This window comes from Varanus komodoensis, unplaced genomic scaffold (genome assembly GCF_004798865.1).
Source record: "Varanus komodoensis strain SLA01 unplaced genomic scaffold, ASM479886v1 scaffold28, whole genome shotgun sequence".
NCBI classification, from domain to species: domain Eukaryota; kingdom Metazoa; phylum Chordata; class Lepidosauria; order Squamata; family Varanidae; genus Varanus; species Varanus komodoensis.
The window spans coordinates 9861878-9884173 of NW_025335727.1; the positions used below are offsets into that span (position 1 = coordinate 9861878).

The window sequence follows — 22296 nt, forward strand, 5'->3', positions numbered from 1 at the left end:
ATAAATGAGTGAATGAATGATCTGCATTATCAGATTATGAGCAGCAGAACCAGCATCCAGATGAAGCAGAACCAGAAGAAGAAGATCCCAATAATGCAAATGAACCACAGGATCAGGAACCGGATCATCGAGCAGAGAGTGAGCGGAATGAAGAGCCGGTGAGTGGCAGACACATACATTGCCTCTTAACGTGTGTTTCTTGGCAGCTTTATAGCAAGCATCATGATTAAAGTTTTATTCTAGCTAGACAGTGATTTGTCTTGGCGCTGTTCTGGAGGTGCTTTTTTTCTCGCAACACAGGCAGAAATAAGGTTAGTCAGGCCAGGAGTCCCCAGGCAGCTGCTGTGCTAACAGTGAGGCCAACCAAGACTGTACTTATCATCTCCCCAGAATTCGAGTTTTGTCATCATGCAGCTTTGGCTGCAACTGGTAGTTCCTGTTTGTGGGGATACAGCCGTTTGGCTTCACATGTACTGATGCAGAGCAAGAGGACTTCTAGGGCTTGGTATTTTAGGCAAACTAAGGTGTCAGCTGTGGTTATCAGGTGCCAGGTCTGTGGCATTTGTCTCCCTGCCCGAGCCCTCAAGCCAGGGACCCTGTATGAAAGCTAAAAGAACGGAGAGGCAACACCAGAGAGTGGGAAAATGAAACAGAAGGAGCAAAACAATCATAGAATATTAGAGCCGAAAGCAGCCTGCAAGACCATCAAGTCCAATGCCTTGCTCGGTGCAGGAGTCCAGGTTAAATATCCCTCTCAGTTGGCTGTCCAGCTGAATCTTGAATGGCTCTAGTGTGAGAGAGCTTACAACCTCACTGGGTAATTGGTTCCATTTCCATACTGCTCTAACAGTCAGGAAGTTTTCCCTGGCGTCCAGGCTTTCTGCAACTTGAGCCCACTGTTCCTCGTCCTGCTATCTGGCATGATCAAGAAGGGACATTGGCCCTCCACTGTATGACAGCCTTTCAAGTTTTTGAAAGGTGCTTATTATATCTCACCTCAATCTTCTCTTCTCTAAGCATGCCCAGTTCTTTCAAGCTGTTCTTACAGGGCTTTGTTTCCAGTCCCTCGATCATCTTTCTCACTCTCCTCTGAACCTTTTCCAGTTTATCTGCATCTTTTTTAAACTGTGGAGCCCAGAACTAGACTCAGTACTCAAGTACTTGGCCCAATTAGTGCCAAATAGAGGGGAACCATTACTTCATATGCCTTAGAAGCTATTCTTCTGTTGATGCCCCACAGCATAGCAAGGCATTTGCTTTTTTTGCAGACGCATTACATTGTTGACTCCTGTTCAGCTTGTGATCCGCAACAGTTACAGCATCCTCTGCTAAGCCAAATATCCCCCATCTTCTAACTGTATTTGACTCCCTTTCCCTAGGTGTAGAACTTGTCCTTTGTCCCGTTACCATTCACTCTGTTGCCTTCAGGCCAGCCTATCAAGATCACTTTGAATTTTGTTTCAAAAAATTTTGTTTTGAATTTTGTCCTGCTACATGGTGAAGGAGCAAGATGGCTTCTTCGGTGCTCTTAGAAAGGGAACCCAGGCCTCAGCTTGGTTTTAAATGGTACTGACAAGTGTGCAAAGTGATTCACATCTTGTTTTGTGCGTATCTGTATTGTTATAGCGTGCCATTTCAAGCAAATGCCAATTCAATGCAGGTTGCAACCATTTTAAAGCAACAGAAACAGCAGTAAATGCAGCTGTACTTTGTCTCACTTAGGCTGGCCAGAATTATTTTCACTGTGCTGCATAGGCTGAGGCTGAGTGATGACCTTTCCATGCCTTAGATCAGCCTTCCCAGCATAGACCCCTCCAGGTATGTTGGGCTGGCAACTCCAGCCACCTGGGAGTTGTAGTCTGGCTAATCTTTTCAAGCACCCCTTTGACAAGACAGGCCTGAATCTTGCTAATGATTTCACAGCAGTGAAGAAATCTGAGCAGGAGCTTCCTAGCTAGCTGGCTTTTGGTCACTGTAACACACTTGCTCACGTAAGCGGGCATGCTTGGGGGAAGAGAGAAACACATGTCGGATGGTCCCATATGTTTGAATGCAAAAGACCCTTCCTTACATTCTCCTTCCAGAGCTGTGCTTTTGGAGGAGCAATTCACATGATCAGGTTTCAGACCAACTTGATGGAGTGGTCAGCTAGCAATGGCGGAATGGCTATGTAGATTTGCACTCGGTAGGCTGACTTTGAAGTATTTGTTCAGACTCGATGCCCTGGGCAAGTCTCTTTCTCTCAGTTGATCTACTTCACCATTTATCTTACTTTGAGGGGTGGGGATGAAGGGCATTAACCCTGCATGTGACACCCTGCAGCCATGCTGTACACTCAGTTCAGCATCAGAGGTCATATTTGAGGTTCAGCAGGTGAATAAGGGTGTGTGTGTGGAGAGATGGAGAGAGAGAGAGAGAGAGAGAGAGAGAGAGAGAGCGCACATCTTTTCGGTTATGGCACCTAAGGAGGTCTGTGCAGTCCCATTACTACATGCCTTCTGGCACATAGTGAGGATCTGGCTCCCTAAAGAGGTCCTTTGGAGAATCTGAGTTGATAATCTAATTGTAATTACTTTAATTGCTGATTCTGGGCAGTATCTGGAGGAGGCTGCTAGTTCCTGGAGGAGAAGAGCTGCTCCTGAGTGTGGAAATGAGCAGGCCTGTTCACTTCCTGAACAGAGCAGGCTAGTGTTGCTCCTGCAAAGGCCTGCCCAGTTGCAGGAGAAAGCATTTCCAGCCATTTCTGGTTGTTTATTGCTGTTGTCGTTGCTTTGCCAGCTACAATAGTGGTCTGTTCCACTAGCAGATAGTGATTATAGCATACTTTGTCATGCTGTTTGATTATGCCTTCATTATTTGTGCTGCTATGTTTCTGGCTGTGCTGAGTCTCCCAAGCGGAAGGAAAACAGGATAGAAATTTCTAAAATGAACAAATGTATGAAAATGAGTTTATAAGTGACTCCTTGTGGGAAGGCCGGAACAGAAATACAGTAATTTTGCATACTGTGTACTGCTGAAATTCTCAAGGACACGAGAGTGATTAAGGTAACGTTAGTTATGTTGCCTCAAAATGCACATTGTTGTTGAGGTTCTTTTGACTTAAAAAATACAGAAGACAGCGGGTGAGGATGTGAACCCAGCAGATGATCCCAACAATCAGGGGGAAGATGAGTTTGAAGAAGCTGAGCAAGAAAGAGGAGATAATCTACCTGATGAAAATAAGCAGCTAAAACCAAATAACCAGAAGCAAGAGAATCCTGAAATGGAAGACCATTTAGTGGTGAGTATATAAAAGATTAAGTCCCTGTTCATGTGAGCACTGCAGTCTCAAGCGATGTAAATGCACACGAAAGAAGAGGAGTCGGGCTTCATCAGACCAAGGGTCTGTCTCATTTCGCATTCTGTTCACACACTGGCCAACCAGCTCCCTGCAGGAAACCCATGGGCAGGAAGGAATGCCTTGCATGTATTAAACATCACAGCTAATAGTTTTGCAGTTCCTCACACACAGTGCATCGCAATGCAAGGCTGCTCATGCTCGTCCACAGGTATTCAAGGACTCTTGCTAGAAATAAGTGGATTTTCCTTTCTTTTCGTGTCCATTGGGTTTGCTCAGCTATGTACGCCACTCCACCTTTTTTCTGATTCAATGTGTAGAATTTCTAAAACTGGCTCTGCAATTGGCACATGTTTACTTGCTTGCTTATTTATTGATATATTAAATATTTAGTCTTTGTTTTATGATAAAACTCATGTAGCATCTGTAGGATTCCCAGTCAGTGCCCTATATTATGTTCATTCACCTCTTTTCCCCTGACCAGTTTACCAATGCCAAACATCAGCACATACTGATGAAATACGCTGCACAAAGAATCTCAGTGCAATCATGCACACCTTTGCATCACATTTTCTTCAGGCACTGTGTTTCACTAATACAGGAGTGTGCAAGCATCAGAAGTTTGGGTGACAGAAAAAGTTCTGCAAATCAACAGGGGGAAATAAAAGTGGAAGCAAATAACACATGTATCGCTACAGATTTTCACAGCTACAAAAGTCAGAAATCCAAAATGCGAAAATCACAGACTACTTAAATGTCAGCTCTGCAAACAATGCCAGGAATCCCAAAATCCTGGAAGAAATTTCAGTGAGGGAATTTGGTTGAGCACATGTAGTGTTTTTTGATGATGTCATTGATGATCTCAGTTCACATGTTCTTCTGCTAGCCAATGTTACCGGCATAAGCTTGCTCTCAGCTCTCTCTTCTGGTACACCAGTGAGGAGCAGGTTGGAAGCATCTGCTTCTGCTTCTTTGCACCAATAGCTACAGTTTGTTTTAACTAGGGTTTGCCCATACAGATCTGGATCAGAAATGGCTTCTGCAGACAGACCATAACTTTATGCAATGGGTAGACAACATTTGGCCTTTGCACCACCAAAAACTGAAATTCAGACAGAGGATTCCTCTGGCCCCAGAAAGTATTTAGGGGTCCAGGCGTTCCTGACTGGGTTCCTTGAGAAGAGTTCTGGCCTTGGAGAAGGGATCCATGCTCATATCACTCTCCTGATCCTGTTCACAGAAAGCACAGAAAGAACATGCCAGCTGCTTCTCTGATGGTAAAGGGGGCACTTGCAGTAGAAGGAAAGACACTGGAGTTACCAGGATAAATCTGAAGAACTGCAACTAGACAGATGAAATTGGTCGTCTAGCTGCTGTGCAGGTTTGGGGGAGAATGGAGATGAAGATCTGCACTTCTTCCATCCTTCATAGAATATCCACAAACCTCCAAGTTCAAATTATGATGGGCATCCCCACTGGATTGTGCCCAAAGCAAAGAACAAACTGTGGGCTCATTGGATGCTTCTTGGCTCCTCCCAGCTGACAGCTGAAGAGGAGAGGGGAAAGGATCCAAGGCATGCTCTTTTAACCTTAAACTGTGGTTTGATGTTAGGTTCAAATGGGGCCACCATGTACAGGTAATGTTCAATGAGTCCGTGTGTGTTTTGGTTTTAAAGGAAACCATGGAGGGAGCCATCCAGTATGGCTGCCCATAGCCCCCAAATTCAGAGGATGGCAGGTATCAAATGGAGCAAGGGTGCAACACAGGGACAAGGATTGCCTCTGTGCTCCTCCCATCCTGCAAATGTCTTTCTCCCATGGTCATGAGGATGAGGGACTGAGGAGCTCCTGAGATTCCTTGAATCCCTGAGGGCTTTGTGATTTGGGAGCTGCAGCCAGTGTGGAAAGAGACATGTTGGAGTGGAGGGAAGACATTCTGAAGTCAGGTTCTCAGTTCCAATCTATCCATCCTATGGCTTACTAGACAGCTGCTGCTACTGCTATCATCCTCATCCTCATCATACTATCCAATGGCCGAACCTCACTGGGTGGTTTATAGCAGCACAAAATGCAATACAGATACAATATAAAATAGAGATAAAAGCATAATAAAAATTACAGTACAAAATTTAAAAGCCAAACTTAAAGCCAGTTTAAAAAGCCACAATAGCTAACACCAGTTGTGCACTAAATAACTAGTTTTATTTAATACATTTGGACTGTTCTACATTTTAATGGTTTAATTTGAAGGCAAGATTTAATACTGGATTTATTTACAATGTTTTATCTTATCTGTCTTTCATGGAATTCAGAAGCCACTGGTAAAAAATAAACCAAAACATCCATTAAGCATTACAGAAGTATATATCTGCTTTTAAGGGCTCAGCAACAATCTACAAAATTGCTAGATGCCTTCTTGAACAAATAGTGTCTGGCACAAATATGGTTTAACTCTTTGGCAGATTTTCTTGGAGAGGGAGCTTAGCTTTTGTGCATGAAACTATTTTGGGAGGTTTTGAAATCTGAGTTAGAATGAAACTGAAGGCACTCTTAAAACCTTCTTGGGGCCGGTACAAATATAATGTGGGTCATAATCTTAATCAGGAATTTCAGAGTCCATTTTCCATGAGTGCAAATCCCTTTCCTGCCATGCAGCTACAAGGAATTGTTGCACTAACCCCAGTTAGGTATGGCCAGGAATGGCTCCCCTGTAACCAGGATTTTTTTAAAGCTTTAAATGCCTTTTGGGATGAAGGAAACTGCCCGATCCTGAGTCAGACCTGGGGTCTTTCTAGCCCAATATTTTCATCCCTGAATGGTAGCAGCTCTCCAGGCTTTCAGGCAAGTTATCTTTTCTAGCCCTCCCAGGAGATGCTGCAGCTCAAACCTGAGTCTTTCTGCCTACAAAGAGGCCCAGAGGATTTCTCAGATTCCCAGATCCAAGGCTTGAAAAGATCCATCCTCGGGGTTTGTGCTTGGATCCCTCTCTCCATGGCAGCATGTAAATAACTGTGCCAGCTGCTTCTTCTAGATCAGGGGCATTGGAGAAGGGATCAAAGGTCCTGGGAGTGGAGCAGAGGGGGAAGGTAACTGGCCCGCCAAGATAAGATATATTCTGACAGCTCCTCGGCCGTCTTCCTTCCCCCTCCAAAGTCTCGCAGTCAGATGGCCAAAATCAGCTGTTTTGCAGAGCAGGAGAATTTACTTTGAGTGCAGGGGGCTACAGGCATCCCCATTTGAACTGTGCGTGAAAGAAATGAATTTGAAATCCTGGTTCTGAGAGTTCCTTGGTCAGTGTTAACTCTTACCTTCAATGCGTGATGTATGTGTGTATGTGTGTAGGGGTGGAGTCATCAAGAGAACAGGAAGGATACAGTCCTGCAACTGTTTCCTGATTTTTTCTTTTGTAATTCTTGCAAAAATTAACATAAATATAAAATTCATTTAAAATGCACATCAGTATTGATTCTCCTAAAATATAAAATCCCTGTATAATGTAAAATGTCTAAAGCTGAAGTTGATTCCTTCATTTCATCAAGACCAGCGTAATAATAAATGTTAAGTAACTGAATGTTTAAAGACGATGCCACCTTTCAAATATGGGGGGAAACAATGTGGGAGTACATGATCCAAAGTGATAAATAGAAAGTTATTTTTCGTACATCCGATTTGCTCTGTGTGTATATAAAAATCCAGTTTGGGAAAGGTGGCAGCGGGGGTGGGATGCTCTGATATGCTCTTCCATATGCTCTTATTTTGCCACCCTGGAGAATATTGCATTTATTTCCAACCCTGTTTTCCTCCTGCAAGGAACCCGGGGAGCTTACACAGCCCTCCGTTTTATCCTCACACCAACCCTGTGAAGTCGATTAGGCCAAGAGTGAGTGTCTGACCGAAAGTCATCCAGCGAGCTTATGGCCAAGTGGGGGCTAGAACTTGGATCACCAAGGTCTCCAGCCCAGCGCTCTAACCACCACCCCACACTGACTTTCCTGTGGATGTAATCAGCATATAATTATCCACAGCATCATCAACCTCTACCTGATCTTTTGACATAGACCCTTGGTGGAATATGAGCCTTTAAACTCGGGCCCTTGTTGTTCAGGGATCTATCTTCATGATGCTAGGACTGGTTGTAAAATAAATGCACAAGAGCAGAGAGGTTAACTGTGAAATCTGATCACTTCATGTGCAGATGGTGGGTAATCCTGATCAGCAAGAAGACAATGTTGATGAGCAATACCAGGAAGAAGGAGAAGAAGAGGTAAATAACCTAAAGCCTATCTCTCTGTCCAACATACTTCACCGGATTGTACCATTGGGGTTGGGAGGACAGGAATGAGCTCCTTAAAGGAAGTGTGGAATGAAAATGTAATATATAATTAACACGGACCCTTGGCAAATCAGCAGCCCCTGGGTGTGACTTCTGCATTCTTGAGGCTGGAAGGAACATGATTCTCTGGCTGTAATGGATAGTCCACACATGCAGAAATGGAAAACCTCGGCCCAATTTCTTGTGGGCATCAGTCTCTCAAAGTCCTCTGGAAGCACTCAGCTTCAGCCAGTGACAAGAGCAATCTCTTTCTTCCCAGAAGCCTGCTGGGTGGGGTGGCAGAGGAAGAAAGAAGAGGGTGTCAGGAAGAAAGTGTGGGAGGGAAGAGGAGATGGCAGGAAGAGAGAGGGAAGTGGTAGCTCCATCAGGATGGGACACCTGCCCACAGAACACATCCTTGCAGGAAGACCGCCTTACCCACACTAAATGAGAATGGATAGAGGACATGGAGTAAAGCTGCCACAAACTATTATGTGTCTCACATCCATATTCCATGTTATATGAAGAGAAAATTCTTGTCCCTCAGCATGGCAAGATATTTTGGCCTTTTTTGAAGAAAAAAGAGTTGTCCCCTCTTATTCGTTGCACTGCAAAGGAAGTTTTCTAAATTAGCCGTAAATCACAGTGGTTCTTGCTTTGCCTTCAACTGTCCCTTGCAGGCCCAGGGAGACCTGACTGAAGAGAAGAAGAGGGAGCTGGAGCACAATGGAGAAGAACCGTACGGAGAAAATGATGATAATGTAGGTACTGCATCAATGGAACATTCTGCTGGGGGCATGGGAGGCATTGGCCAAGGAGGTGGGTGCTCTTTTATGGGAGATGGGCCTGTCAAGAAGCTTCGTGGATCTTGGGCAGTGGGCCATTCGGTAGCCTTCTTAACTGTCAGCCTTGCGTCTGGGACTAGGACCAGCTCAGAAACAAGCTCAGAAACAAGACCGTGAAGTGGAGAGTGGTCTTGAGGGCACAGGGATTTGCAAGCTAGGCAGGTCTTAGCCTGGTCATTGCTGGGTTGGGTGATGGCCATGGTGCCCACATCAGCTTTTCAGAGCTTAGTGATAGAGCTCAGTGGTAGAGAAATGTGCCATAAAATAATTCAACACCTTCCTATTAATAGAATTCAATAAGTAATTGGAAGGTATGTTGCTGTCAAGTCATCATAAATTCTGGCAAAAGAACCATTAAAGATACACATAATAGGAACATTCCTGCTATTTCATCCTGAATGAAGAAATGGATTTGTTTTCTTAATGAATAAATACTAAATTAAGATTACTTGTAGTATAAATTAATATTACTTGTATACTGCTTAACGTGATATCTCTGACCCATTTATATGCAAAAGCACTCAAATCAAAAGTAAGATACACTATTCATAAACAATTGAAACTATTACAATGAAATTGAATAAATAAAGAGAAATGGCAGCAAATAATCAATGACACAGATATCTTTGTAAGCAGGTATGTTTTCAGGAGGTGTTTAAAAGTCACCATGTTTTCTGCCTCCTGAACTGTACCAGGGATGGTGTTGCAGAGGGTGGGTGCCATTTTTGAGATGTGGCATGGCAGTATTCCACTGGTTGTAGAGCTTCTTCTGCAGATCAGCTGGATATATGTGCAGGGAGGTACCCTGGTCCCAAGCAATGCCCTGGACATGGCTTAAGAGCTCAAATGCTACCTTTAGTGAAGGTTACCTTTTGGTTATAGGCTAAAACTGTTCCTATTTACCAAATACCTTTCTCTCAATAGGATGTGCTTCCAACTTGGAAATAATATCTAGCATTCCTCTAGCATTTAATTCATTCTCTTTTCTGGAGCAGTTGTAACTTTGCCCTCATTGGAAACCCTGATTAAGGGAATTACTTCATGTTGCAATGGTGTATGGCCCATAGGAGCAACAACATCTCGATCAGTTATTGCTGAATGATAATCAAGCATCTACTACATATTAGTTCAGCAACAGCAAAGAGACACAGGAAGTCCAACATGGACAGCCTTCCAGAACTCCCCTGTTAAAAAGGGTCTTAAAGAGGCACGTTCCTATAGTTCCTGCCACGACTTCTCTCCCATCTGCTGGGGAACAAAGCACTACAGGGGCAGCTGCAGCAGCGTGGGGAAAGTGAGCCACAACATGGGCTCCACTTCCTCACTCGCTACATCCTGCCACTGTTGTCTGCTGCTGTGGTCGAACTTTTGAGATGGGATGCATCCTACAGGGCACTTCATCCCAGAACAAGAAGAAGGAAATGGGAGTTGCTTGACAGTTCCCTGTTCACTGCAGGAAACTCAGCTAGTCCTGGTGATGTCCCCAAATGGGAGCGACTGCAGTGTGCCCATGCGATGAAGGTGTGGGTTTGGTGTTTCTTGAGCTGTTTCAGTTCAGAGATAATCTACATCACTCGGAGGGAGGTGGACAGTCCCCCTTTGGATAGAGTTCCTTGGGCATGGGCTGGCTTTTAAATGGGTGAGTGTTTGTCTGGGGTGGTGGGGAGTTGTCCGTCAAAACCCCAAGGCTGAGGAGCAAAAGCTGGCATGCTCACTGCTCCCCTGAGATGACTTCAGAATGCAGTGAAAACCATATGCTGCAGTGCTACGGCCTTCTTTGCTTTCTATGACAATATTTTTCCTGGCTCGAAACGATTCTATTGATCATGTCTGACTGCTTCATGGACCAACACCTCCAGCCTAATTCTGAATTGGGGTGGGGAAAGGAGTCTTCAGGGACCCCTTGCATGTTGCATGGTATGTTGCTCCAGCTGTTTTGTCACAATCCTGTGGTTGAGTTTCCCCAGCAAATAATGCCCATAGGGTAGGATTGGGCTGCTACTCAAGTTCAAGGCTTTACTAAGTATAGAATTTCAACAGCTTGCGGTGGGAGAACAATTCTGTTTTATTCGCTGCCAAATCCTTTGACTCTGCAATGGATGTGTATGAGAATTTTAAAAACATGCTTTGCTTTAGCAGATGCTATAAAAAAAACCTAATGCAGAATTTTACCCATGGAATATATTTTTGTTTGTTTGTTTGTCTGTTTTAAAGATGGATAATCATTTTCCTTTTGTTACCTTTGTTTTGGAATCCCACTCATGCTGGTTCCAGGCTGAAGAGAAAATGAGTGAAACTGCAGATCAAGAACAAGAAATTCAAGAAGAAAACCATCAGAAAAGAAGTCATGATGACAACTATGAGGAGGAGGAGGAAGAGGAGGAAGAAGGTGGTGCTGTGGCAGCAAAAGCCCATAGACGAGGAGAAATGTAATTCTGGGCGGTCTGGAAAAACGGACATAGGCTTCTAAAAAGGACCGTGCTACAGTGGAGACATGTGGATTGTATGTCTTCATCCCCCAGAATAGATGCTAGAGACCAAGAGTGAAGCTCTTCCATGAATATATATTTTACAATTTTCTATTGGGTGTTTTTGTGCATTTATAGGAACACAATATTTTAGAATAGCATTCCTTTTATACAAGATAGTATGCGACAAAAACAAATAGACGAGGTAATTTTCCTCCCACCCCATCCCCTGTGTTTCCCTTTGACAAAAATTAAGTTTCTTGCAAAATGTTTGGAGGTGTGTTTCAAATTAAATCTGTTTGGCATTGGCCGGACAGTGATCGGCTTTTAGCTTCAGAAAAGAAAAAGAAAAAAAAAATCAAAACACACACACCCCAAAATAGGTGCCTAAGCCTAAGTGTTTGAGGAAGACTTGGGTGGTGTATCTTAGTCATGCTCTCTTCTATGGACCTGCCTATGCTGGTGCCTTACCACACATTCATTTTGATTTGAGTGGATTCAGCCTGCATCTTTTTTGCAGCAACTCTGTAAAGGATACCTTGTAGCTGAAGCACTTTTTCTGGGGTTCTCACACCCAGGTGCTCCCCTCCCTACCTAGAAGGTGTTGATTGTCCTGGATTGATCCAAACAATTGACCCCATCCACACAGGTGTAGCATTTCATGCATTCATCATGCATGCAGCAAGAGTATGTGCGAAGATGTGTTGGACAGAAGGTCTGTTCAGGCCATTGCAATAGATTCTGCGGCCTGTATAGAGATAAACCAACAGGCGTGAACCCCACTGAAGTGCAGTGTATCCTTGGTCTTTTATTGAATTGTGTGGCTGTTTTGGGCTTCACAAGCACCACTGAAAACACTATAGCTTCCTTTTAGGAGAGCCATTTAGGATTATGCTGTTAGGGAAGCTTCCTCCTATTTTTTTCCCTGGGACTTTAAATAAGTGACTTTATTTTCCATCTAGTTTTTTTTTAATTCATCAGCTACACTGATTTGAGGATGAAATATTCAGAGTTGTTTTTTAAGCATTGCCGAACTCATTAAAATTGCATGGGGGTTCTCTTTGGGATTTTAAAAAGACTTTTTATACTGTGCATTTCATAAGAGCTCAGAGTACTGATTCATGCATGCCATTTCCATGAACCTTACATCTGTCTCGTCAGGTAGACAAGTGCTGCTGTCCCTGGATTTTGAGCAAGTAATGCTAAAAGGCTTCAGGCTGTGCCTCTGTTCCTCCCTCGTCTTTTATTGTTGGTCTCAATCATGGTTAGTTGTTATGTCTCTACTGTATTAAGCCATCATTTACTCCTGAGAGTAAAGCAGCTTCAAACCCTGGATTCAGTTCCTGGTTAGGAAGGTCAGGTGCTAAATGCAAGCACAAGAATGCTGAGGCTTGCAGTTGGGGAGGAAGAAAGACTGCTAGCTTCCATCCAGACCCTTAGCCATGGCTGAGAACTGGGCAGTGGTATAGTGTTCATTGGCTTCCAGAAAGGGATGTTGGAGAAATGAGCAACAGATTCAAATAAGTTCTGATTTCTATCAATCCAAGCTGCAAATTGCAAAGCGGACTGGCTTTTTCTGAGTCTCACAGATTCCATGGACTTGTATGCAAAACTTTCCAGAATTTAGCCATATCAAAATACAAGTAATCAAAATGTTTTTTAAGGAAAACAGAACAACAAAGCACTGGCTGAAAATGTCCCCATAAGTTAAAGGGTGGCAGTTCAAAGTTTTGGGGTAGCTGAAAGATTTGTACAAATACACAAGTGCTCACTTTCCAACATGAACATGTTGGCGACAAAAAAGTCCCTCTAGATCGTTGTCTGACAGAGAGAGACAGGCAAAACCAGCAGAATTGTGTTTATGTATGTGTGTATGTTTATTGTAGGCACAGGGTAGCAATATAGAGTGAGAGCTTGTCTCATAAGGACCATCTGTTCCGCTTATAATGTACAGCCAATATGCAGGTTTAGCTTTTGGTAATAGTTAATAACAAAAACATGGTAGCAGGAAACCAGTGCTCAGTAAAAGCAGCACTCTACATCAAAAAGGGGAAAGAATAATCAGCAGGAAATACGAGTATTCCTTTATTTTTTGTACATAGTTATCTTGGCCCACATCATCCCTTAGGACATCTGGTGTTAAAACATCTGTTTCAAAGCTTATCTTTACAAAGTCTGACCTTCTAGACAGAGATTTATTTTACATTTTTTACCCTTATGTGTCTCTCTCATAGAACCCAAAGTAACTGACCCTTGTTGTTTGGTTATCAAGGAAATGTATACCCTTCAAACACAGGTCAGGAAACAGAAGAATCTGGTTCTATCAGTGAGCAGATCGTGGAACAAAATACCCACAAAAAACAGATGGAACAGATTTAACAAACCTCATGAAGTCACAACTGACCTGAGATTTTAACCAGAATGTTCCCAGCTCCCAGCTTCTGTCTTCATCACTAGACTTGATCTAAAACCAAGATATGCATCTTGAAGCTTCCCTCCCATGGCGTCTTTATTGTCCTGAGCAGCGCAGTGAATATGGAAAGGCCCCTGTGCATTTGACCTGGCAATATGGAAGGGACAGCCGTTGGCCCTTAAACTACGCAGGTCTCTTAGAGACTGAGAAAACGGGCTGCTGACTTGCACTGGCTTGTGCATAAAAATCCATGCTGTTTATACTGTTTGCAGCAATGTTGCTGATGCTGTGAGTTGTGCCAAATTTTTATGTATAAAACATGGTTTTCTGTATAAACATAAATGAACTATGCAGACTATGCAGGCCTTAAAGAGCACAGCCAACCTGGTCAATACTTGTTATGCTTTACAGCAGTTGAGCCTCTACTGCAATTCTGCAGCTTTCTAGTGCAATAACATGATTTGACTATGGTGTATGTTTCATTCATACCCTATGTAACCTGCATTTTTTCCCTAAAGGGCAGGTAGCACCTTGAGGGAAGCAACATATGGTTAAATGACCACAGTAGTTCAAATCAGTACCGTGTGTGTCTGCATTTACCATTTCTTTATAAAGGTCAGGACATTTGTTCACAGGCTTCCTGCCAGTTCAGCTCCGGGGGTGATGAAACTTTCTCTGGCCTGTATTGGTACAGATTGGAGATAGGAGCTTATATAAGTGATTCTCCCCACAAGAGACTCATCTGTCCCTGCAAGCAGAAAACTAGCAAGTTGGGGAGACGGAGCAGATCAGGACAACTGTGTGTGAGCAGCAAAAGTTTAATTCTTTCCCTGAATTACTCTCTTACCCATGGTTGTTGAAAACATCTCAGGTGACACTAGTGAACTCTTTTTCCTGTAAGTGGTAGTGGGGTGGGTGGGAGAGTTTTGGGAGGAAAGCAGCTAGAAAGGATTTCTCAGGTGCTTCCTTTAGACCAACTTTCTGCAACCTCGTACCTTCTAGTTCTGCTGGACTGAAACAAAAAGGAAAGCTGCACATTACATCATTAATGTAATGAATAGTTTCACCTTTACCTGCATGGGTTCTTCGGATCCCCAGGAAGTGGAAAGCAGGGATAGGAGAGCTTATGGTCCTTGTATCTCAAATGAAATTTAATAATGTGTTTGCAGAAGAACAGAAAGAACGTGAAGCAAAAGTAGATTGAGAGAATGTGATCTGGAAGTGTTCACTCAGTTCAGGGTTCCTAAATATATGTTAGAGTCTGCTTTTTGTTCTGAAAGTGGTGAACCAAATAGACCTGGTATCCAGTGCTCCCAATGCCTTCCAAGCAAGCAAAACAACGTTCTTCATTCTGGGAAGTATCTACCTAGCTGTAATAAAGCAGCCCACCAAAATGAGGAGTGTTTTCTTGGCATGGTGAAGGATATCAGACTTTAGCTGCGCCCAGTTCCATCCGGCATAATCTCTTATAAGGGAGAAGATGATGGACCACACATTGCCTGTATGCTGCTCACCTTATAGGGGTGGGGAGCATCTTTCAGCCTGAGCAGCAAATTCAGATCTTGGAGCCACATTCCAGCAGCGGGTTGGAAAAGGCCCAGCCACACAGTCTAGCTTAAAACTCTCACTGCCAGTAACTAAGCTTTCGAGAGACAGTTCAGCTCTTTGAAAAGGGAAAGGAACAGCACAAAAGCCAAGAAGCAACCCAATGGTTGGGGCAGTGGGGGGACTGCTACCACAGGAAGGGGGTGTGGCAATCTGGGGCCCCCATCCAAGCTTCCCCACTCCTGGTGTATCATTGTAATGTTCATATAATTCTATGAATTTTGAAGGGCTAACTCAAATAATCCCAGAGGATGGGAACTAACCAGACTGCCTTGTCTAGTGCCTTTTTATGCTTCCACTGAGGTATCATTCTTCCCATAATCTTAACAGGAATCAGATTGGTCAAAGCAATGGCTGACCCTGTTCCCTTATGAAATTAGTTCTGCATGCCCATCTGTAATACCAGAAGAGATTAACAGGGGCCGGGGGGTCAGAGATGGGCCCTGGGCAGCAGTTCACAGTGGCCTATCCAGAAGCAAGAACCTTGGTGATAATGATGTGCATTGTAATGCATTTCCCTGTTCTTCTTCCATTCTGCTGCAGCAGCAATTCTTGGCGTGTCATCTTTGGACCCTTGGAGCTGTTGTCAGCCATGTGAAGGTCTGCGCATGTGGACCGCTGATGTGCTGTGCAACTCTGCTGCAAATGGAAGGCAGCATGTATTCCTCCCATGTATTCCTTCCATTCATTCCTGCAATCGTGGTGGGCACCTGGGAATTGCTGTTGCGTTGCAGAACATGTGTTTGTGGACAAGCCATGTTGCGTGTGCCTTTTATGCAGTTCTGCTGGAAATGGCCAAGCAAATGTTGTATGGAGGTAGTTTTGACACTCAGAGCTGCCTGCAGTTCAACATTGAACATGCCAGATTCCTCTGCAGTGATAAGATGTTCAGCAATAAATATGCAAGGTTTCTGTGGAAGAGAAAAAGATGTGGGAAAGGTTTTTGTAAGCCTGGAAGGTTTGAATTCTTTATGGCATCCATGCAGAACTTCACATCCACAGAGGAGCTGTAGAACCATTTTTGGGAGTGTATAACACTGTTACACTGGGTGGAGAATGAATTGCATCATCTTCCACCAGAGGAGAGAAGTTACAGAAAACTCTGCCAACCCCACCTAAAATCCATAATGGAAGGTTTCTTTCCTTTGCCTTTTTATATGAATGAATGTAATATTTTGTACTAACCTGATGATACTTTTCTTTTGTAGATGTTTTGAACTATTTCTTTATATAGGTTTTTTTAAAAAGTAACCTCTTAACATTTCAGTGGACTTGTGTGCATCAGGATGAATTCTGGAGGTTTCCTAATTGCCACAAAAACAGTTTATCTTATGTTTGGGAGGAAAAGGTATACTTGTTTACAGTTATATGTGTAAAGTGTATAATATGTACATAATCTTTGGAATACAAATATTTTGATACTTTGTGTGTATTTTAAAAGCTATGGGACAGTATTTAATTATTATGAGGCATATTTGGGGTGAAGAATAAAATGTAGATGATAAAGTAACTGGTACTTTATGCTGTGGAGCTTTTTCTTACTATCCTGCTGGCAGTTTGCTGCTGTGTGAGTCCTCAGAGTGGATAAATAAAAATAGCAGCCTTTTTTTCTCAGTTTTGACTCATATCAAAAATTACACAAGTGTGGATCATGTTAGCCATGTCTGCTTTAATACTAGAGCAAAGTCAGAAGAACAAACAGTGTGCTGGCAGTCAAGAAAAATAATTTATTGAATCAACATTTGTTGGTGTATTTTCTGCACATTTTAATTACAGTTCACTCTACATCAAACAAGATAGAATGGTAGCTAAATCTCCAAAACAAATGTCATAGAGCTAGAACAAATTTCTTTGGGTTATCCATCCAATTTATTTCTAGCCAAAGCTATACCACCTCGTTAAAAAATAATGGCACGTCTACACGTACCACTTTAGCAATGGAGATCCATATGCAGTATACAGCAGGTGCAGATGTGACCTCCAGCTGTTTTGTGATCTTCCCTGGTCTGCACCTCATGGAACTAATTGACTTGGTGCAGATTTTGATGTGAACAGAGACCTCTATTCCCATCTGGAGCAGCTAGTTTTGCTTCATGTTTTGCCCTGCACAACTAGAGCTTGGGTTCCTGGCTCTAGATCATCCTCAGATGCTTTTCACGCCATCTTTCATTCCAGGGGTTGAATCCACCAAAATCCAGTCATATGCTTTTCTGAAATTTGAAAAATACACAGCAGGGGCGCCATGATATGACTAGGAAATTTATTTCTCTGTCCTCCTATTCTTATTTAATTCTGCCTTCTGTGAAGCCTACATCTTATGTTTGACTCAATTTCTGTCTTCTCCATGTTTGAGAATTCATTGTTTTCCCATAGGTCAACTCCTCCTATATTCTGAAAGGTAACCAACGTCCCTCTGTACTCTTCTCCAAACTAAGCGCCTCATTTGCAATGTTCTATTGGCTTCTAATCTCTTTGGGCTTTGGGGTTTCTTTTGATTTCGATGCCACCAGCATGTTAGAGAAATTGAAATGGCTGCCAGCGAAGGTAGTAGTCTTAAACTGTTAGAAATTGGTATAGCTACTGCCCATAGCAGTGAAAGGTTAATTAGTCCATGAGGTAAACAGTACAAAAGAGGAAACTGGGTTGTGGAAAAACCAGAGTGGATAAAATTTCTCAGAAAACAGCAAAACAGGTAAGAACACTTCATGAATTTTCCTCTGAATAGTCTCCATCATTTTTGAGGTAAGTGGCAGCCACCATCCTGCATCTCAGAATGTTCTGCAATTATAATAGCTTTGGCACATTGTGGAAAATGCAAAATGGTGGCCAAATTACAAAGCTGGTGGCTGCTCTTCTCCCATGCAGCAGCAGCTGCAAACTAATCCACCTGTGTTCCTGCCACTAGGAATGGTGAGTCCTATTCCCAAAGCACCTCTGGCAAAATCATCTGTCAGGCAGAAAGTCTGTGAAATTATTCCCTTCTCCCTTTTTTCTTTGCACCAATAGAGTAGAAGATGATAGGAGACTTAGTGCACTACTGTAGGAGAAACCAGGAGCTGTTGACACTGCACAGACAGATAGGACTGAGAAGGGAAAATGGAAGGCTAAAGGAATCATGGCCAATGGAGGGCCATGTGGGCCCAAGGACAATTCCCTAAAAGAGATTTAGAAACGGAAAAGCCAGAAGGGGTCTCCCGGGCCACCTAGTCTGACCCCTGACTCCAGTTGGCTCGATTCATGCAATCCCCAACATGGGATTGTCCATTCTTTCCTTGGTCACCCTCACTGATGGGGCCTCAGCCACCTCCCTTGGAAGCCCATTCCATATCCTAGGGGTCCTAACTGTAAGGAAGGACTTCCTGACATCCAACCTGAAGTCTGGTTCCTTGAGCCTTGCCCCACTGGAACACATCCTGCCCTCCACTGCGGGGAACAGCTCATGGGCCTCCTCCACATGACATCCCCCTACATACCTATACGTCTAAAAGATCCCCTCAGAGTATCCTCTCTTTGGAGGGAAGGGGGGAAAGGCCCCCACCCCACATATTAATTCAGAGCAACCTGCCTAGATGACTTTATATGGATTGGATCCAGTTTTATTCAGAGTAGATCTACAGAAATCAATGAGACCTACTTAGCTATGACCAATCCCATATTTTCAACAGTAGGCTACAGTGCTCTAGTGATTTCTTTAATAACTTTCAGGAGTCGTCCGTTACCCCCGCCCTTCTAGATGTGTATATGTTTGTTTACTATGTTTAAATGGGTGCATCTATATTTTAACAATGGAAATACTTACAGAAGTTCAGGAAGCAAACACTCAAAGCAGCTCAACTGCACTGAGATAAAACATTGCCCATAATTTGCACGACACATAATTTGACTTCAAACAGTTTTCTTGAAAGAAATTCAATATATTTTGTTGGCTCAGTTCTAGAATTATTCATTATTTTCTCAGACATCACTGATCATTTAAAAAAAGAGTAAGAAATAAATGTGCCTGCCACATCAAGCCAAAAAGGCACATTTTGCTCTTTATTGGAATTTAAATGTCATCATTGGGTCCTAGCTGAATCCCAGAATATAAAAGAGGTGTTAGCATGCTTCATATTAACTATGAAGATTTCTGGCTCCCATGAACAGAAAACCAGGCAGATATGCATCTTACTGACATTATGGAAGAAAAGAAAACCAGCAAGTTTGGAGCATTGGAGCAAATGGGGCATTAATCTACTTAACCATCCATTTTCATCTGGTGGACTACATTTGCCTTGACTGGAGGCAGACAAGTGCTGAAGGCGGTCTAATTAAACTTCACTTACCTGTGGTGTGTGTATTTCTTTTCTCCCACTAGCACGCCTAATCAAGAGGCTTTAGAAGCTGTGCAAAAGCCTGAAAACCTGTTTGATCAAGGACAATATGGCAACCCTGGGCACTATTGACATTCTTTCTTGTAACACTATCAGTGGCATGTTGTCCCCAACTGTGAACAGATGCTTCATTGGAGAAAAATATACAATTATTCCTTAAGAATCAATCATTCAGGTGAACATTCCCCAAACCAAGTCCTCTTTCTCCAGGAAGTACGACCATGAATCTATGCTGCATCTCATGCTAAATGTGATGCCCGACGGAGCAAGCAGAATTCTCACACATCAAGTGTAGGTGAGGAGACATATTTTAACCCCCCCCCCCACCTCCATACACAGTACACTAGACCATCAGAGAGGGGGCTAAACTTTTCTTCTCCAGGTAAGGATGATGGGCATGGGGAGCACACAAACATCTCCCAAATGGGATGGAGGAGGACCAACTTGTAGAACAAGAACATTGTGATAATTTACTGCACATCAGATTATCCATCTAGCCTGGAACTGTTTGTGATTAGCATTACTTCTGTAGAAGCCAGTGATCCATCACATCACACCACCTGATCCTTGTACCTGCAGATCACTGAGGAATGAACTTGCACATGCAATGTACTTACTCTACTGCTAAGCAGTGGATCTCCCATAAAAACTATACAGCTCATGGGCATCCTAGGAGCATGTCTGTTTTTTTCCATAGAAGACAACTCTAGAATTAACCTTCTATGTATTCAACAAATACGGGATTCCTGCTGGACAACCAGAGGAGAACATACTGAAGTGAACACAAGGAATATCCTGAAAAACCTGTGTAGAAGTATCTCCCACTGCAGTTCTGGAAAGGAGGTGGGACAACCTGAATGAATAAATGCTTTTACATTAAGTAACACAGAGTTGTTGGTTCTGGTGGAGGTAGCACTGATATCGATGTATTGTTTAATTATGTTAATAAATAATGTTTATGATTATTGTTATTATGTTAATTGTATTGGTTTTGTTAGTTTATAGTTAAAAGAAAAAAATAATTAAAAAAACAAAGTATCTCCCACTAGACTAACATGGAACACTTCCAGATCACATGTTCAATATAATTTGCTATTCACAATCAGAGAAATCTGCTGTTGGTAATGAAACAGATTTTCCTGCTTTCCCAGAATAAGTAGGAAAGGGCTTGTTTGGCTGTGAGTATGGAAGCCAGTGGTAAATAGGCAACTGATTTCAGAGGGACTACTATGGAGTGAAATACAACTGCTTAACTAAGAGTCAGGGTAGTGTAGTGGTTAGAATTTTGAATTGGAATCCAGGACATCACAGTTCCAGTCTTCACTCACCTATGATGCCCACTACATGACTTTGGCTGATCACTGCCTCTCAGCCCATCCTATTTCACAGTGTTGTTATTTTGCAGATAAAATTGAGAGGGTGAGAACCTTATAAGCTGCTTTGGATTCCTTGCAAGAGGAAGGAAGGCAGGCAGGCAGGCAGGCAGGCAGGCAGATGGTGGGAGGGAGGGAGGATTTAAATGCAATGTAATAATAAAAATAATTGAACCTTGTTTCATATATAACCCTCAGGCTTGAAACATGATTTCTTTTCTGAATAGGAAGCCCTGGTGTGTGTTTTTTGTCTTCCTTGTACAATTGTTTCCATGGAATAATTTGAGTTTGGATGGACGCCAAGTCTAATTTCCACAAGATTCCATCTAGCTCTCTGCACACGTCTCTGTTTACTGATCATTCAACCACCAATTAACAGCCCATCTGCACAGACATTTAATACTGTTGTGCATTGTGCAGTCTAGCCTACCCAGAAGAGTTTATAACATGAATGGGTCAATATTTGAATGGTTGCATACCGTGATGGGGTGGGGAGCAGGTTTGCTCCTGGAAAGGGTTGCCACCTCCAGATGGATGCAGTTGTAGTTGGGAAGTTGATCACTGACTTACATCCTTGATGAGAGGGTTGAGGACTCTCCCCTATGGCCAACATACTGCATTGCAAGATGTGGTCTATTGCTAATGCGAGGACCCTTCTGGAAAGCCTATTCCTTTTTTTTTTTTTTTTTTTTGCAGATGCAATGGGCTGGTGGTGAGAAATGTGTGGGCCTCTATATGTTGCTCAGCTATAACGCTCAGTGACCCAGACCATTTCGCCAGCCTTGCTGGGACTGCTGGGAGTTGAAATCCACCACCATCATCTGGAAGGCCATCAATTCCTCGACTCTGCAGTTGAACCTAGATTTGGACCAAATGCATGTCTGAGGACTGAAAAGCGACATTGATGATGCTCCCAGGCTGTGATCCTAATAAGGTTGAATTGGAAGCAGATTCCAACCAGGGCAGTGCTTGATAATACCAGTAGGTATTCTTTGGATTGAGCTGCAAATAAAGGATGACCAAAGGATGTGTCCACTAGTTTTATTTCAGTCTTGCAAAGAAAGGTGCACAAAGTTTACCGTCCCTTTTAGCAGCACAGCGGCCTTCAAAAAACAATGCAGGTGGTGGGAAGGTGTCGCCCCACCCCAGGACTTCATCAGTTATGCTGATGGTAATCTTGTTATTGTTACCATTTTAACAGAACTTGGATGCATTTTCTTGCTTGCTGTTTTAACTGGTTTTATTTACGACTGTCAGATCACTTGAGTGCCATTTTTCTCTTGGAAAATATGTCTGCTTAGGCATTCATGCCAGTGCCACAACTGCTAGGAAGGCAGGGTGCAAATACAATCCAATTCATCAATCAATGGATATAGAAAGGCTTTGTTTTGAGTTGATTTTATATTATTAATCTTTATTCTATTTTTTTAAATGATCGTGCTTTCATTGATTTTTCATCATGCCTACTCCGTGTCACTTTAATTTGCACACTACCTAGAGAGGGCTCCACCCTTAAAGGCAACCTAAAAATAATTTTAAATAGATAGCCATCAACAGTTCAGCTGCTCAGAGA

At 42.9% G+C, this 22296-nt stretch overlaps 1 protein-coding gene across 2 annotated transcripts in view; it reads left to right on the forward strand.

Moving 5' to 3' along the window:
• The window catches only part of GOLIM4 (golgi integral membrane protein 4), a 62764-nt gene extending 46274 nt beyond the window's left edge, over positions 1–16490 (forward strand). For both annotated transcript variants that reach the window (XM_044434419.1, XM_044434418.1), the window contains 5 exons: positions 34–158; positions 3113–3280; positions 7533–7601; positions 8330–8410; positions 10769–16490. In XM_044434419.1, coding sequence (XP_044290354.1) covers positions 34–158; positions 3113–3280; positions 7533–7601; positions 8330–8410; positions 10769–10927 — 602 coding nt within the window. In that variant the 3' untranslated portion in view covers positions 10928–16490. The remainder of the gene's footprint in view (positions 1–33; positions 159–3112; positions 3281–7532; positions 7602–8329; positions 8411–10768) is intronic.
• The last annotated feature ends 5806 nt before the right edge of the window (positions 16491–22296 follow it).